The sequence below is a fragment of the Alosa sapidissima genome, chromosome 8 (genome assembly GCF_018492685.1).
Source record: "Alosa sapidissima isolate fAloSap1 chromosome 8, fAloSap1.pri, whole genome shotgun sequence".
In the NCBI taxonomy this organism is placed as follows: Eukaryota; Metazoa; Chordata; class Actinopteri; order Clupeiformes; family Clupeidae; genus Alosa; species Alosa sapidissima.
This window is the reverse complement of record NC_055964.1, coordinates 34451057-34468337: the sequence shown is the minus strand read 5'-3', so window position 1 is coordinate 34468337 and position 17281 is coordinate 34451057. Positions and strand designations below refer to the sequence as shown.

The following is a 17281-nucleotide window of genomic DNA, read 5'->3' as shown; positions in this document are numbered from 1 at the left end:
GACACTAGACCCAAAGGAAAAACAGAAATGGAGTCAGCACATAGCTCACCTTGTACACGCATACAACTGCACTCCAAACGAAGCCACCGGATTCTCACCTTACTTCCTCATGTTTGGAAGAGAAGCAAGACTGCCGGTAGACGTCTGTTTTGGTGTGTCTGCAGATGGTACCTCAACAGTTTCACACAACAAATATGTGTCAAGAATGAAGAGAGAACTTCATGCAGCTTACCAGTTGGCTCAGAGCACAGCAGCCAAGATGAATCAAGGAAATAAAGAGAGATATGATCAGAAGGTGCGGTACCATTGCCTGAGTCCTGGAGATAGAGTCCTGATTCGCAACCTTGGCCTGAAGGGGAAGCACAAGCTAGCTGACCGCTGGAGCGCAAATCCTTATGTGATCGACAGCCAGATGTCTGACCTCCCTGTGTATCGTCTGAGACCTGTTGAGGGGGCTGGGCCAGTGAAGGTGATGCACCGAAATCACATTCTACCGTTAGGGCAAGAAGTTAGACTGAGTGCCGATCCTGTGCCCAGGCCTGCTTGTTCTCCCAGAGCCATGAGGCGAAGGAAGGCTAAGGAAAACAATAGGAATCCCGCACAGTTTTCTGATTCAATAGTTGAGTCTCAGAGAGAGTATTGTTCTTCAGACTCAGAATCTGAATTCGGGGCTTACCTGGAAGACCGTATGCACGTTACAGAACCTGAAGTGATCGAGACCTCTGGACCGAAAGCTCCAGAATTAGTGCCTTTGGAGCCAAACGAGGCTGTTGTAGTTATGGCAGAACCACCAGCCTTAGAGGCTAACCCTACAGTTGAAGTTGATTTACCAGAACTGCTCTCTGAGTCTGAACCGGCTGGGTCTGAGGCCGAAGATTATGAGTCTGCTGCTGAACTACTGGCAGATGAAGAGGAGCTAGCTCTTGCAGAAACTATAGGTAGTCCAGACTGTGGTTTAGAGAATGTACCTACAGAAGAGTTGTTTGTAGAGAGATCTGATCCCCCGTGCGTGGTTAGAAGGTCGGAAAGAGAGAGAAGACCTGCTGAAAGGTTTACTTATGATTCTTTAGGAGAGCCCACTCGAGAAACTGTGACCTCTAAGGGTTGTAGTGTTCGTTCCGCAGTGAAAATAGAAACTGCTCAGTTTCCTGATCACTGTCATAAAGTACATGCCTGGTGGTGCAGTCCTCAAGCTTTATGTAGGACTTGTATAAATGTGCTAAACCTTTGTACTTAGACTCAGCATAGATTGTTGACTATTGTTGACTGTAGTAGTGGGTTTATGTGAGCCTAATTTGGTGTTTAACTCTAGTACAGCATGGGGGCATGCTGAAATTTGGTGGGGGGAGTGTGTAGGACCCTTTAGAAATATGTGTTACTGGACCCGTTTCACTATTTCCCTATTTCTCTACATTTAAGGTGTAGGACTCAATTTCCCAGAATCCCCTAATTTAGTTTTCTAGCAGTTAATTGCACTAGATATATATTTTCTTTCTATGATTAAACCAATCTCTAATTCATGTTGTTCATGGTGGTTGGCTAGAGATCAATAGGACATTAGATTACCTTTTTAGGTAAAAATAATAGTTTCCGCTGGAGGGAGGAAGCTCTGATTTTTCCTCTAGAGGAAGTGAAGCAGCAGCTACGTTTCTACTCGGGAGGAGAACTAATGTTTGGAGACTTGAAACTGTGATGTTCGGCCCAAATATTGTATACAGTTAATAACTCTAAAAGCTAGTTTGTTGTTTATGCATTTTAGTCTAAACAAGTTCGGTTTTATATCGAAGTTAAGACTGTTTCTCTTCGACCAACGGCAACAGCGTGGTCTCCATTACCACTCAGTTCTGAGGCTAACTTGAAGCTGAGGCTAGTTAAGTAGCTGACTTGCTGTGTGCCTGGACTGTGGTTCGCCAGAGACTACCGTTCCCGTGTGTGTGTGAGGAAAGCAACGGACAGACAACGAGTGAAGCTGAGGTAGCCTGCTCAACCAGCTATACCAAACGCTTGCTGGGACTTCGTTCTACTGGCCAGCGTGTGAGGTCACGCCATTTTGCAGCAGTTCGAGGTTGCGTGAGTACCAAAGTGAAGCCAAGGAAAGATAGCGACATGGGACTGTGTAAAAGCAGCCTGCGTTAATCGTTTCTTTACTAACATGGATTACTGACATTCCTTGGATTATACATTATGTGCACCAACATGACGACTGGGCCCCAACGTTAGTTTCAAATCCAAGCGCTTGGTTTAGTGTCATATGGTACTATTTTAACTAATAGGCCTATTTGAACTTTCACTTGTTGTGCAACAAAGACACATATTGAGTAACACGAATTGTCATTGACAGTATTATGGTGTATTTCATGTAGCATTGTTCAGGGTAAAAGTTTAATTAATGTAAACTAACTGGTATTGCATAGATTTCGAATTATTATTGAATTGAATTACCATACATTACTATTTAGAAGTATGCTGTAGGAAAGGCTACAATATAATTCATTACAACTTAATTGAAAGATAGTGATTGAACTTTTAAAAAGGGTTTAAACTTTTTGCCATATTATTTTCTTATGTCATATTAAACTGAATTCTAAAAGTTAAAAGATAAAGGGTACAATAAATGTTTTATGTTTCAAGTCCCCTTACATGGTTGCATAGTATTTCATTTAGGATAAGCCATACAGGTAGAAGTCACTTTACATTTCTGAGGATTTACACATTTATATCAGGGCACTGGTATAGTAATTCTTCAGTGGAGGCACCGCAACAGTTAATTATTCTATTGACATTTTTTTTTCCTTCTACCTTTTTCTACTAGTGTTACTATTCCCTAACTTAAATGGTAGACGGTAAGTCCAGCAAATTGAGAACCTAGGATCCTGTTTATGTTTAGTCTGTTTATGAATGTGACTCCAGTATATGTTGAGACATAGGGGAGAAAAAAAAGGGTTACACAAACAAACATGCAATGTGAACGTCTGGGATTGGGGAGAGCACTAAATGCTCTTCTGAATAAGCACAAAGTCAAGCCTTTAAATGAAAAACACTCTTTAATAATCAAAGAAATAAACGCTAATGAAGTAAACTTGTGAACATCAAAAATAGTTTATCGCCTGTAACTCTGTGATAACAGGACGTAACAGGAAGGCATTTGGCTGAGCAACGGAGGTTAATATGCTCTATATTTTGTCCAAATGATGTCTGTCTATCATCGTTGCACTCAGAGAAAACCAGAATGTTTAATTTGTCCTGCGTTTCTTCTACGGCTGCAAACGGGATTCACTCGCTGTTAACCAAATATTTCTTTATTAGGGCAGGGCAGGCATATTTCTGGCTATTAAATTATTTCTAAACCAGTCTGCTAAAGTCTGTAGTGAAGTCTGTGTAGGGTTTTCCAGCTCCATTTCTTTTTACGAGACACCCTGCTCACTTGAGACCTCTGCCGGTTGTTGCAGCGTCACTGGAAAAATACAAATTAAAGTCGCGTGATGCTGCGTGATCCTGCGCGCGGACCGCAAGGGAAGCTGGCCAAGTCGAAGCACTGCCCACTGTAGACTGCAGGCAGCTGGCGGATACATAACTGGCATGCGTAAGGTAATGGTAAGGTAAAAGCAACGACCAAAATGCAGTGTTAAAACACGTGTATGAAACGTATTAAATATGCAAACACAGATCCGGTATAAACACTAAAAAAATCTCCCGTTTTTGGAAAGCTAAATGTTGACAGGTATGGTTTAGCTTGGTTTCTTGATGGCTAGCTCACTAGTTAGTGGGGGTTTAGCGTAGCAGTCACTTGCTACCAAAGCTGCAGTGGGAGCTGTGTCGTGAAAAATGCAAGCCCAAATCCAGCAAAAACCCAGAAACAGCGAAGGAATAACCAGACCTGCATAGTGATTCTTTAAGGTGAAAATCTTGCATAGTGTACCTTTAATTACTAACACCACTGCCAGGTGCACTCTGAGTTTTTGCAAGGCAACTTTGATGTATTGAGCATGTCTGTAAATGTCTGTTTGTATGTACTTGTTAGTAATTATGTGTGTTATCCCATCATCCTAGTTGGTGTAGATTGCAGATGCTGAATCCCAGTGGACTGAACAGACATGATGCAGAGGAAGCTGGCGCTGCTGGTTGGCATCACCATGTTTACCCTCCTCCTGGTGCTGAGGTGGGAGCACGTGATACGCCTGGTGAGCCTGATGAGAAGCGAAATACCCTCAGCTGAGCCTGAACCGCAGACAGTCCAGCCATCAGCAGAGCCTACACTGCCACCATGGCAACGGGCACCCACGGAGACCATCACCCCCATCCCAGGCTCCAGACACTTCATGGTATCTGCTTTCAAGGACCACAGACGGGGCGGAGTCACCCGGGTCATTAGTATCATCTGCAGACAGGAGCTGCAGCCGCTCTACTGCGTCCTGTGTGCCAATGATGATGCTAATGCTAACGCTGATTATAATGCTATCACTGATGCTAAGGCTCTGAGTCGATGCACAACTTCACCGGCAGAAGTTGACGTGCACAGTGACCACTTCGGCTTTCCTTTTCACACTTCAGACGTGTTTTGCACAAGTGGATCATTACAGCAAGCCACACATGTCCGCATAACGACTGACCAAACCGCCATCCACAATTTGACATTTTTACTAATCCAAAACCAAGATGTCAAGGTAAAATCATTTAGGTATAACTTCACCATATGCATATCCAACCTGTTTGGGGAGTACAATAATGCCCTCCAGTTTGCACAGACCATGGAGGTGTACAAGCTGATTGGGGTTCAGAGGGTTGTCATCTACAACACCAGCAGTGGCCCAGATGTTGAGAAAGTCCTCAGGTATTACAGTAGAGAGGGTATGCTGGAAGTTGTGCCTTGGCCAATAGACAAGTTCCTAACGCCCTCTACTGGGTGGAAGTATGACTTGCACCACGGTGACATTCATTATTATGGACAGCTGACCACTCTAAACGAATGCATATACAGATATATGTACCAGTCAAAGTACCTCCTGCTGAATGACTTTGATGAGATCATTATGCCTTACAAACATGCCAGCCTGGAGAAGCTAATGGACACATTGCAGCAGCAACACCCCAATGCAGGGGTCTTCAGGATCGAGAATCACATCTTCCCCAAAACGCAGTTTGAAGACACTGGGCGATTTCGTCTGCCTCAGTGGAGGCGTGTGCCTGGTGTGAACATTCTGGAGCACATCTACAGAGAGCCAGACAGGAAGAACGTGTTCAACCCCACCAAGCTGCTGATTGACCCTCGGAGAGTGGAGCAGACTTCGGTCCACACCACGCTGAAGCAGTTTGGATCCGATGTTGCGGTCCCTTTCGATGTCTGCCGCATCATCCATGTCAGGGTCCCCCTGCAAGGACGCCTCTCCAAAGACCAGTTGCTTGTGGACAAGAAACTCTGGGAGTTTGAGAAGCGTTTGATTCCCAGCGTTGATCTTGCATTGAATCAATCAGGTCTGCTGTGAATGACTTTTGCTCCCTATAGTGATACTAGAAGGATAGATGTTGTTATCCTGAAAAAATGAAGATATAGATACATTCCCTTGTCCCTGAAGCTATGCAAAAAGCCCTTTGATACAGACTTAAAGGTGCTCTAAGCGATGCCACACATTTTTTAGGCTAAAACATTTTATGTAACTTACTGCAAACATCACCTAACCAACTGCTAGCTGTCTGTGTCCTGAATACACTGATAAAACGTGATCTCTGTGGACAGCAGGCTCCAAAAACGGCAACAAAAACAACAGGTAAACCTAGCCCAAAAAAAACACAACAAACTGTTCCAGCAAATCACAGACAAGATGCACGATTGGAGAGTTTCAATTGCAGCACAGGAGGGAGGGGGAGGAAGTAGCGAGCTAGCTCTCTGTTTTGTTCAAAAGTCAACAGCATCGCTTAGAGCACCTGAAATAGCTTCCTTAGCCCTTAACCAAGGAGTTGGACCAAACGAAACACACCAGATGTGTAGCTCACCCCTCCCTTGAGTATTGCCAGAGAAACTCCACACAGGGTTTCGTTTTTGTTTGAGGGACACATTTTTATTTATTTGTTTTACTGTGTACTCAATGGGTTGTGAGGAGATGATTGCTGAATGTGACAAAAGAATGTTACGGGCTTGAAATCACATATGATCGCTGACTGCGCCTTTAAGCCCCAAATAATGGTAAAGCTGGCATAGGATTCCAACTCTGGATCCTTTGCATGACACATAGACTCTATTCCCTGTGCCATCACACGCCATTGGGAAACAATGCTCCTTTTACACCTTTCAGGTGACTTTTAAGGTGTCATTAAGGGCTTAAAATATAAGGTACACAAAGGGAATTGAAGATGTTGTTAAGGGGTCATTCCATGTGTTTTTGCCACTTAAAGGGAAACTTGGCAGGATTTCCCCCTCTGCTGGAGAAATTGTGCATTATGCTATTTCAAACTGTGGAAAAAGGTAACGATAAAGCACATGGATTTGTTTACAAGCTAGCGAACGGTTAGCACCACAGCCCATTATAGCCCCATGGAAATTGGCAAAAAATGTTATCATACCTGGTCTTATTTTACCTTTAAGTGCAGTTGTTGTAATAATATTAATAAAGTATTGTATTTGCTGGCAAAAAAAAACTGATTGATGCCCCGTGGGTACATTAAAAAAACAGGTTAAAGGAGAATTCCGGTGTGATATTGACCTAAAGTGTGTTGAAACATGATACCGATTGTGAACGTATGTCTCATAGCCCATCTCGGCTTGTCCCCTGCACTCCAAAATCTGGCGCTAGTTAGCCGATGCTACCAACAGCTTTGTCAATGGTGGTGCTTCGGCATCGGGCTAGCCATGCAAATAAATCACTGTTTTACACCATTTACGAGGCTCAGTGTATCTCCACACTTCATTGGTAGACATCCGAGGGCCCTGACATTTAAAACGAGACATTGAGAACTTTGAAAAAGCACTGGTACTTTACTTACAAGACGATTTATGCAGACAGTATCTTCACAAAGTTTAGTGTTTGCAGCCATCTTGAATTCACGATAAGTCGAGCGACGAGTAAGAATGAACAGGTATGATAAGGGATCAGATTCCAAAAATAATTCTGTGGAAATGCATGGATTCCAGTTTCTTCCAGTAGCAGCAACTGGAATCCATGCATTTCCACAGAATGAGGACATACGTTCACACTCGGTATCATGTTTCAACACACTTTAGGTCAATATCACACCGGAATTCTCCTTTAACAAGACTCAATATCAGTGGTTTTGCACTTTGTTCCAAATCCGGGGTCTTTAGTACAAACTTTTAGGGCTCTATTTTAGCGATCTGAAACGCCTGGTAAGAGACCAGTGTTTAGAGTTTAAGGTGTGACCAGCCCACGTTCACTAATTTAACGGCATGATTTTGTGATCAGACGCGCATTGTTCAAAAGGGTTGAGAGAAAGCAGCTCGACATCAAACAGCGCGTTGGTATTTTGACAGTCAACGCATTTCAAGGAATCTGCTTGCAGGCAAGACTGTTTATGCAACATAGGGATTCCCCTAAACCTTACTTACTAAAAACCTGTATGTGACTAGCAGAGTATATCCTACATGCATCTGCACTCTTTACTTTTGAGGAAGCAAAGTGTCACGAAAAAACTGATGTTTATTTATTTTTTTGCTGGGGGGGGGGTGTTATACATTTTGCGCAATGGACTACAGGGCATATAAGAATAGGTTACCTCCTACAATCGTCTACCTTCTCAGTACGAGCCTGCCGTCAGATTTAAATTGAAGTCGTTGTTGAAGAGGTAGTTTACTAAAATTGTTTTGTACCTACTAACAATTCTAAATCTCTACCGTTCATTATGGCATTTGCTAATGTGATCTGATCTCAACAAAACTCAAAATGGCACCTACTACACCAAAATGGCACCAAACAACTGATAGACAGGAAGGGATAGATGAGGAGGATGGCTTCCCTTTCTAAGGTGCTGATGAATCAAAGTTTGATGAGTGACCATGACTATACCTAATTTGATTGGTTGATCATCTTTTTATTTTCACGTTTGCTCACCCTACTGCATGCCCACTAGACCCTATGCTTAGGTTTGTGAAGTTCACTGATTGACGAATTGAAGCAAGTTTTATTTGTATTTTTATTTATTTATTTTTTTTATTTATTTTTTTGGGGGGGGGGGGGGGCAGTCACCATGAGGGCTCCAACACAGTCAGGGCTGATTAAAGCAGCAAGTGAATGCTGATAATTCTACAGCTTGATCCCTGAGGCCCATGGGGGTCAGTGGTGCTCTTTCTCCCTTCCTGTGTGCCGAGTGTGTTTCCCTAACTCACGGATTGGGATATATGCAGAGACCAAATTTCCCTCACGGGATCAAGAGTATATACTTACTTATACTTACTTCCTGCTTGATCCCCGAGGCCCAGTGGTGCTTATTCTCCCTTCACTCTAAATAGTGATGTGTTAAAATGACACATTGCTGTGTGTGCTCAGGGACAACACATTGTGTGTCAATTTCAACACAGCAATTATGTGGCTGGGTGAAAGGTTAAAGACAAATTTCAGCTATCTTACAAAAAAAAAAAATCCTTCCTGCTTTTCGACCATGTTCCTTTTTTGGGGGTTTGGACTGTGTCTGCAATCATGAAACAAACACCTCAATTGGAATGACTTTGGTTGGTTAGGATAAATTCTTCCACACCCTAATAATAAACCCTCCCAACTAGGAAAGGAGATTTTCTTTCTACACAGATGGCAAATTGGTTACGGTAAGTCACCAAGAATGTGAAGAGCTGTAGGATTTCTCAATGAAACTAGGTTGTTATAGGGATAGGATTTCTCAATGAAACTAGGTTGCTATAGGGATAGGATTTCTCAATGAAACTAGGTTGCTAGGGATAGGATTTCTCAATGAAACTAGGTTGCTAGGGATAGGATTTCTCAATGAAACTAGGTTGCTATAGGGATAGGATTTCTCAATGAAACTAGGTTGCTAGGGATACCAGTGCCCGTCCATCCTCCATTTCACCAGCTGACATACTAGAAGAAGGAAGCCTCTAGCACTGATTGATACGCAAACCAAAACATTCACCTACCATTCACCCGTCTTGTTCTAGACTCCCCCCACACACACACACACACTCCATGTCTGCAGTTTGTTGCCTGTGGGATATTGAACACAACTTAGCATTGTGGTATAATTTGTATATAAGTTTATCATTGAATGAATGTTTTAGTATAACCTACATAATATATGCAGTGAAATCTGATTACCATCCTTTGACTAAGGTATGTCGAGATAAGCCCTTTGCCATCTGAAACCTCCCTCTGTAGGAATCATTAAAGTATGTTTGTTGTAAGGTATCTGATGGTGCTGACCCCAGGGGGGTTCCAACACAAACATGGTTTGGGTTGGGTTTTTGTAAATATTTTTATCTCTTTTAAATACCAGCTAGTTAGATGATCACTGGAAGGATGGCATCTTGTGATTTTCCGTGGGTGTGTTGTTGTGGAAAAAATCACTAACTTTTAACTCTAACTTTAGCACTCTGAACAAAAACCAGCGGAGAATGGTCTGAGATGAGAAGTGGCTGTTGTGGCCTTTTATTCACAAGTCCTCCTGGTACAGCTCTGAAAAAAAATGCACAGAGACTAAGTGTAGCCAGGCAGGAGTTGTGAATGATGGATGTCCTCTGCAGCGGAGACCCACGACCCAGGCCTTGGGGAGAAGGTGCGCACGTTCTGAGGATTTTCCTCTTGGGGAAAGTTTTTGTATGTTATCAAAACACCTCCTTTTTTCGTATGGCCAACCCTGGCCGGGTGTCTGCCCCCTATGTAAATGGCAGACCCCCTTGTAGCCAATCAGTATACACTCAATAAATTATATTGGTGGATGAGCTCACCAAGCTGCCACAAAAATTATTAAATAATCCCCATTAGGCCTGTGTCACGTTCGCGCACATGCATGACATCCTCCCCCAGCTTCTGCCTGGCCACCTGGATGCACATGAACTCTTCATGAACTTTACTACATATATCTCTCGGCTGCTGCCTGGCAACACATGACATCTTCAAAAAAAATCTGCCACAGTGTGTTAAGGGTATAAGAACTGGCTTCACCCACAGATGTGGGGGCTTGTGACATTTCATGGGGGTAACATGCTCCCGGTATCGAAAATAAAGCTGCAGTCTCACACCAGTTGTCTTGAAGTAATTTAGCGCCCTCCCTTGGCCAAGTCTTATCTGACGCACACACACACACACACACACACACACACACACCCAGCAGGAGTTCTTGGCACATTCTCAAGCAGAGCACCAGCTGGCTGGCCGCCAATCACAGTGCAAATGCAAACTGTGCACATCCTTTTCAGCAAGTTTGCTAAACACTCTTGCTAAACCAATCCTATTCATGTGCGCTTTGGTGGAGAGTTTGCTGGAAAGTGCACTGGATCGGAGCCATCATTCAAATGCCAAAGATCTCCTCTGTGACAGTGGCCAGTAGCTGTTCCACCCTCGCCATGTCAAATCACTCGCCATGTCATCACCTCGCCATGTCAAATCACTTTCAGGGGGCCTGTCTGTGTGTGTGTATGTGTGTGTGTGTGTGTGTGTGCGCGCTGGAAGGTATTGTGGGCTTGTTTTATATCATTGTTCCCAAGATTCCCAAAACTGATACACACAAGGTGTGGCCTCTGACAGGACACTACAACAGGATGTCCACTCCCATATTCCATTTAGTGTAAAATCAGGCTCATGTTGCCAGTGTGGGTGTATTTCCTGGAAGGGATTGACATAGCAGGGCTCGTTTTGGTTCATTGTTCAGATGCTGGACACTGGCAGCACACACAGTTGACCTGCCTCCACCACACATCACCTCTGGTCCTCTAAGGTTAGTGTCTTTATTTCACATAGACTTTCTCTCTCATCCGGCTATCCTTCAGGACAAACTCAATTTATTTCACATAGACTTTCTCTCTCATCCTGCTATGCAGCTTTCCTTCAGGACAAACTCTCTTTATTTCACATAGACTTTCTCTCTCATCCGGCTACAGTATGCAGCTATATCTTCAGGACAAACTCTCTTTATTTCACATAGACTTTCTCTCTCTCATCCTGCTATGCAGCTATTTCCTTCAGGACAAACTCTCCTTACTTGCACTCACTGGTCGATGTTGTTTAAAAATTCAAAAGGGTTGGTCCACCTACCTGATCTATTTACTGATGGGTGACAGTAACATTATAGTCATGACTAACAGCAGAGGCTAATGCAGTAGGCCTCTTGGTAGGTTCTAATCCACTTTAAAAAATACTAAATTGTGCATGTAGCCTATTCACTTTAAATGACGGGAAAGTAAGACAAAAGGCAAACAAAAGTTAATGTAAGGTTGCTTTTGACATAGGCCAGGCTGATACAATGAAACAAAACTGGTGCCCTACTGATTCTGTTGTCTCTGAAAGTTTGCCAAATTGACAGATAACCGTGATTCGGATTAGGCTACACCTGTTTTTAAAAGTGGTAAAAAACAACTTTTGGTCCTCCCGGGCCATGGAAGGGTGTTGGGGGATAGGTTGTGCCCAGCATTGGTTGTCTATTTGCCTGTGTTTATGTGGATTTTATCACACAGGAATGTCCTCAAACAACCTTTTCTTCTCTCATTTCTCAGGTGCATTTTGTGTTCTATGTGTGTTATGCATTTACTTACAGTACCGGTCAAACGTTTGGGCACACTTACTTATTTATGGGGTTTTCTTTACTATTTGCATGACTATTTTTAAACACATGGGATTATGTAGTAGCCTAAGCAAAACTAAAAAGAGTAAATTGATTTTATTTTTTTGTATTTTAGGCTTTTCAAAAGCAGCCAACTTTTTTCTGTGATGACAGATTTTTACCCTCTCCGCATTCTCTCAACCACTTGAGTTAGACACCTGAAATGGCTTTCTAAAGGCTTATTCACACCAAGGTGGTGTGTGCATGGCCTGTCCGCTTTCATTTCAGCCCCCATGTTAACAGGTTAGCGCTTGCATTCTGTCTCCCAGAGACATACAGTATGTCTCAGGCCAAGAGGCAAGGGAGACTGAAGTGGTTTTCACCTAGAAAAGACAGTGAAAAGATGTTTTAATTGTATTGACCTGAATACCATCAACATTGCATAACTGACACCTTTTACTGAGGTTTGAAAGTCTCTAAGCTGCGTCAGACATTACAAAATATGTTTTTAGAAATATCAGCAATTGTACGTTATTAAAATCGTGTACCCATAGCAATTCATAAAATTGGTGAGGGTGGTACTTTTCCACAGATCTCTTTCTCCTTCTACAGTATCTATCTATCATTATCAAGGGCAAACACAGGTATAAAGACTGTGTGGTCATTATCAAGGGCAAACACAGGTATAAAGACTGTGTGGTCCTGTAGCTCCCACACAGGTGTGTACAGCTGCTTTTCTTTCACTGATGTTAATCGAAATGCATTCCAGGTGACTATCTCATGAAGCTGGTTATAATGATGCCAAGAGTGTGCAAACCTGTCATGAAGGTACAGTGGACATTGCTTCGATTTGGCCAGCTTCACTCGCGGTCCACTTGCGTGTCTCGTAAAAAGAAATGGAGTCTGGAAAACCCTACACAGACTTCACTACAGACTTTAGCAGACTAGTTTAGAAATAAATGAATAGCCAGAAATATGCCTGCCCTGCCCTAATAAATAAATATTTGGTTAACTGCGAGTGAATCCCGTTTGCAGAAAGGCAGGACAAATGAAACATAACGGTTTTCTCCGAGTGCAACGATGATAGACAGACATCATTTGGACAAAATATAGAGCATATTAACCTCCGTTGCTCAGCCAAATGCCTTCCTGTTACGTCCTGTTATCACAGTTACAGGCGATAAATGATTTTTGATGGTCACAAGTTTACTTCATTAGTGGTTTATTTTTTTGATTGTTAAAGAGTGTTTTTCATTTAAAGGTTTGACTTCGTGCTTATTCAGTAGAGCATTTAGTGCTCTCCCCAAGCCCAGACGTTCACATTGCATGTTTGTTTGTAATGGGTGCAACCGCAAGATACGCGCTTGACGGCAATGAGTTGTTAACAGACATGAACCAAGACATATAGCCCAGCAGCAATCTAGGGACTGTTCGTTATTTATTGTTAATTTATTATTAAGGGGCCACCGGAGGGATTTTGAGTGCTTCAGTCAAAAGTTGCATGACCCTCGGTGAGTTGCACAGTTTTGAAAACGAACGTTAAGGGTTGTTTTAAGGACATGTTTGTGCATGCCCATAGCCAGCCAGTCAAATGCAAATACAAAACGAGCCAAAAAGTCGACACCACCCATCGTCAAAATTTCGATGTCCACCACTCTAGTTCATCCAAAACAAACCAGAAAAGGGACTCAAAGTGCTAAATACCGGAATTATCCTTTAACATCGTAATGTGCATTTGTTGCAGAGACCTCAGATATTAGCTCAACATTAATAAAGTATTGTATTTGGAGACAAAATAATGATTGGTGCCATACGGATACAAAAAGTGAGTTTGCAAGACTCCCAATATCACCAGTTTGGCACTTTGTTCCATATAGGGCCTTAAATAAAACTAATGGGCATACTGGGTCCAGTCATACTGAGAACATGTCTGTCATCCACCCTACACAGTTTGGGCAGTCTAGGAATACTTTTCAAGACATTAATGCCCAAACACGGCCTCCAAGGCATTTCTGAGAGTGTAATAGTGATACAAAATCAAGGGTGAAAAAATGTATGAAAACATTGGAATTTAACAAAAATATTTTACAGGTCTTAGTTCTTTGACCTAAATATTAGGTAGACAAACTCTGAGCAAAATCTGAGATGGTGCAGCAACCATTTTCCTGGATTTTGTCTGATTTGACACGGAATGACCCATGAATCAAAAAAAATATAATGAATAATGAATCAAATAACTAATTTGCATATATTTAAATGCATTCATAAATGTGTGTTTGAGTGTAAAAGAGTTCATGAGTTTCATACCCCATGTTTTTTCAGAGACACACAGATGCCGTACCTCAGTGCAGAGGCATGATGCAGAGGAAGCTGACATTGCTGGTTGGCATCAGCGCCTTCACGGTCATCCTGATACTGAGGTGGCAGCGGGAGATAACCCTGGTGAACACAGACACACCCTCAGCAGAGACTGCCCTGCAGCCACGGCAACGGGCACCCACGGACACCATCACCCCCATCCCAGGCTCCAGACACCTCATGGTATCTGCCTTCAAGGACCACAGACAGGGCAGAGTCATCCGGGTCATCAGCATCATCTGCAGGCAGGAGCTGCAGCCGCTCTACTGCGTCCTGTGTGCCAATGATGATGCTAATGCTAACGCTGATTATAATGCTATCACTGATGCTAAGGCTCTGAGTCGATGCACAACTTCACCGGCAGAAGTTGACGTGCACAGTGACAACTTTGGCTTTCCTTTTGTCACTTCAGATGTGTTTTGCACAAGTGAATCATTAAAGCAAGCCACACATGTTAGCATAACGACTAATCAAACCGTCATCCACAATTTGACATTTTTACTAATCCAAAACCAGAAGGTAAAAGAATCATTTAGGTATAACTTCACCATATGCATATCCAACCTGTTTGGGGAGTACAATAATGCCCTCCAGTTTGCACAGACCATGGAGGTGTACAAGCTGATTGGGGTTCAGAGGGTTGTCATCTACAACACCAGCAGTGGCCCAGATGTTGAGAAAGTCCTCAGGTATTACAGTAGAGAGGGTATGCTGGAAGTTGTGCCTTGGCCAATAGACAAGTTCCTAACGCCCTCTACTGGGTGGAGGTATGACTTGCACCACGGTGACATTCATTATTACGGACAGCTGACCACTCTGAACGAATGCATATACAGATATATGTACCAGTCAAAGTACCTCCTGCTGAATGACTTTGATGAGATCATTATGCCTTACAAACATGCCAGCCTGGAGAAGCTAATGGACACATTGCAGCAGCAACACCCCAATGCAGGGGTCTTCAGGATCGAGAATCACATCTTCCCCAAAACGCAGTTTGAAGACACTGGGCGATTTCGTCTGCCTCAGTGGAGGCGTGTGCCTGGTGTGAACATTCTGGAGCACATCTACAGAGAGCCAGACAGGAAGAACGTGTTCAACCCCACCAAGCTGCTGATTGACCCTCGGAGAGTGGAGCAGACTTCGGTCCACACCACGCTGAAGCAGTTTGGATCCGATGTTGCGGTCCCGTTCGATGTCTGCCGCATCATCCATGTCAGGGTCCCCCTGCAAGGACGCCTCTCCAAAGACCAGTTGCTTGTGGACAAGAAACTCTGGGAGTTTGAGAAGCGTTTGATTCCCAGCGTTGATCTTGCATTGAATCAATCAGGTCTGCTGTGAACAAAAAACTGTGCTGTATCATTATCTTCTGGCACAAAGGGAATGGAAAATAGTCATAACCAATTGTTTACTTTTTAAAAAAAAAACTGCTTTTACATTTAAAGCATGTGGCAATTTGATCAATGGATTTGCAGTAGTAACAACTTAAGTCATTTAATGACAGGCCATCTGGGAGAGAAAGAGTTTATTCATGTCAGCATATTATAGCACAAAATGCAAAACCCTGAAGTTGTTGGATTTTTTTTTGTAATGTTATAAATTATATGTGCTACAAGAACTTTAACCTTACAGTAGGTATCGTAGCTTAGGCTACGGAGCTTCCTTCAGTAATAACTGTTCAATTATTACATTAACATTGACATAAATGCTAAGTAGGCTACATATAAAAAATAGGGGTGGTTCAGGATTTTGGACATAGGACCTCATTTCCAAGTAAGCAAGTGTGATATTTGGAGACCTTTTACAACATGTTTCATCCAGTCCTTCTAATTGCAGAGTTCACAGGTGCTAGGCTAGCGCAAGTCAACGGTGTGTTAGCCTGCCACTAAAAACAGTCTTACCCACTCCAAAGTATACCCGAGGCAAATAAATTATAACGCCAGACTATCGATGTAAATGTCTGTGTTGATAGTTTTATTTCTAACATTATTCTATCCTTGCATTTGAACGATCGCATTACATTTTGAGGGACTAGTTTCTTAGCAGCGGCGGAATTATACTTGCTCCAGTTAGTAGTACTGCGCCGAAAAGTAAACAGTAAAGCGCACTCCAATGGGGATACCTAGTCCGCCGCTGAGTTGCTTACAACTTCAGGGAACAAAGTATAATTATTGCAACGCGATGCGAGGGTAGTTGTATTTCTTACACTATTCTATCAACACAGACATTTACATTGATTGTCTGGAATTTGCCTCGGGTGTACTTTGGAGTGGGTAAGACTGTTTTTAGTGGCAGGCTAACACATACCGTTGTCTTGCGCTAGCCTAGCACCTGCGAACTCTGCAATTAGAAGGACTGTATGAAACGTGTTGAAAACGGTCTCCACTGATAAATATCACACTTGCTTACTTGGAAATGAGGTCCTATGTTCAAAATCCTGAACCACCCCTTTAAAGGAGAATTCTGGCGCTTTTGAACCTCAACATCTTTCTCCTTAGGGTCACCCCGTGTTAGGGGAAGCAAAAATCGACTCGACCAAACCGGAGATCTGGACTGGCAAGCGCTTAGAAATTAGCTATAACGCTAACCTTGGGGGCATGCTATTTAACCGCATTTAGGGCCTCTAAACAAACTCGGAAAACCATTCCAAGACATATGGAACACGAGTTGGTTCCTTACGAGACACCACCGTGCTCGTTTAACTCAAATAGTGTGGCAAAACATTCTAAACTTTGTGTTTTTGCATGGGTCACTCACTCACCTCAGATCAGGCTACCCCGTTGACATCCAGCCCATTGCAGAGCCGACGCACTCTCATCTTTGGTGTTTTGATTTGTTTGCAAAAAGAAACGATCGAGCAGTGCAGTCATCATGTCCATAATCTCCATGAAGCTGTCATGTCCATATTTATGACTAGCAACAGGCAAAAACTACAAACCAAGACGACGGATTTGTAAAGAAACGCAAGCACCCACACCATAAGTTTATCTAAATTAGCTATGTACCAAAAATGACATTATACCGTGACTCGAAGAGCTGTAAACAGTGTTTTAAGGCTGTGTGTACAAATCCGCTTGGAGCTCCAGTGGAATTTTGATTTTGCAACGAGAATTGACCAGCATGTTTGACCACCCTATGATGGTTGACCAGCTAGACCAGCAAATCTCTTGCGAAAACATACCTTCAGCTGGTTACCCCGTTTACGATG

At 42.9% G+C, this 17281-nt stretch overlaps 2 protein-coding genes across 3 annotated transcripts; both read left to right on the top strand.

The window, feature by feature from the left end:
• Positions 1-4094: 4094 nt before the first annotated feature.
• Positions 4095-5674, top strand: LOC121714716. The gene has a single exon (XM_042099734.1). The coding sequence runs from the start codon at positions 4095-4097 to the stop codon at positions 5481-5483; it is 1389 nt and encodes a 462-aa protein (XP_041955668.1). The 3' UTR covers positions 5484-5674.
• A 5072-nt stretch (positions 5675-10746) lies between these two features.
• Positions 10747-15881, top strand: LOC121715037. 2 transcript variants are annotated; one of them, XM_042100335.1, is made up of 2 exons: positions 10747-10893; positions 14048-15881. In XM_042100335.1, exon 2 carries the CDS (start codon positions 14071-14073, stop codon positions 15412-15414), a length of 1344 nt encoding a protein of 447 aa, XP_041956269.1. In that variant the 5' UTR covers positions 10747-10893; positions 14048-14070; the 3' UTR covers positions 15415-15881. The 2 variants fall into 2 exon arrangements, with proteins under 2 accessions (XP_041956269.1, XP_041956268.1); XM_042100334.1 differs by having other exon boundaries at positions 14038-15881.
• The last annotated feature ends 1400 nt before the right edge of the window (positions 15882-17281 follow it).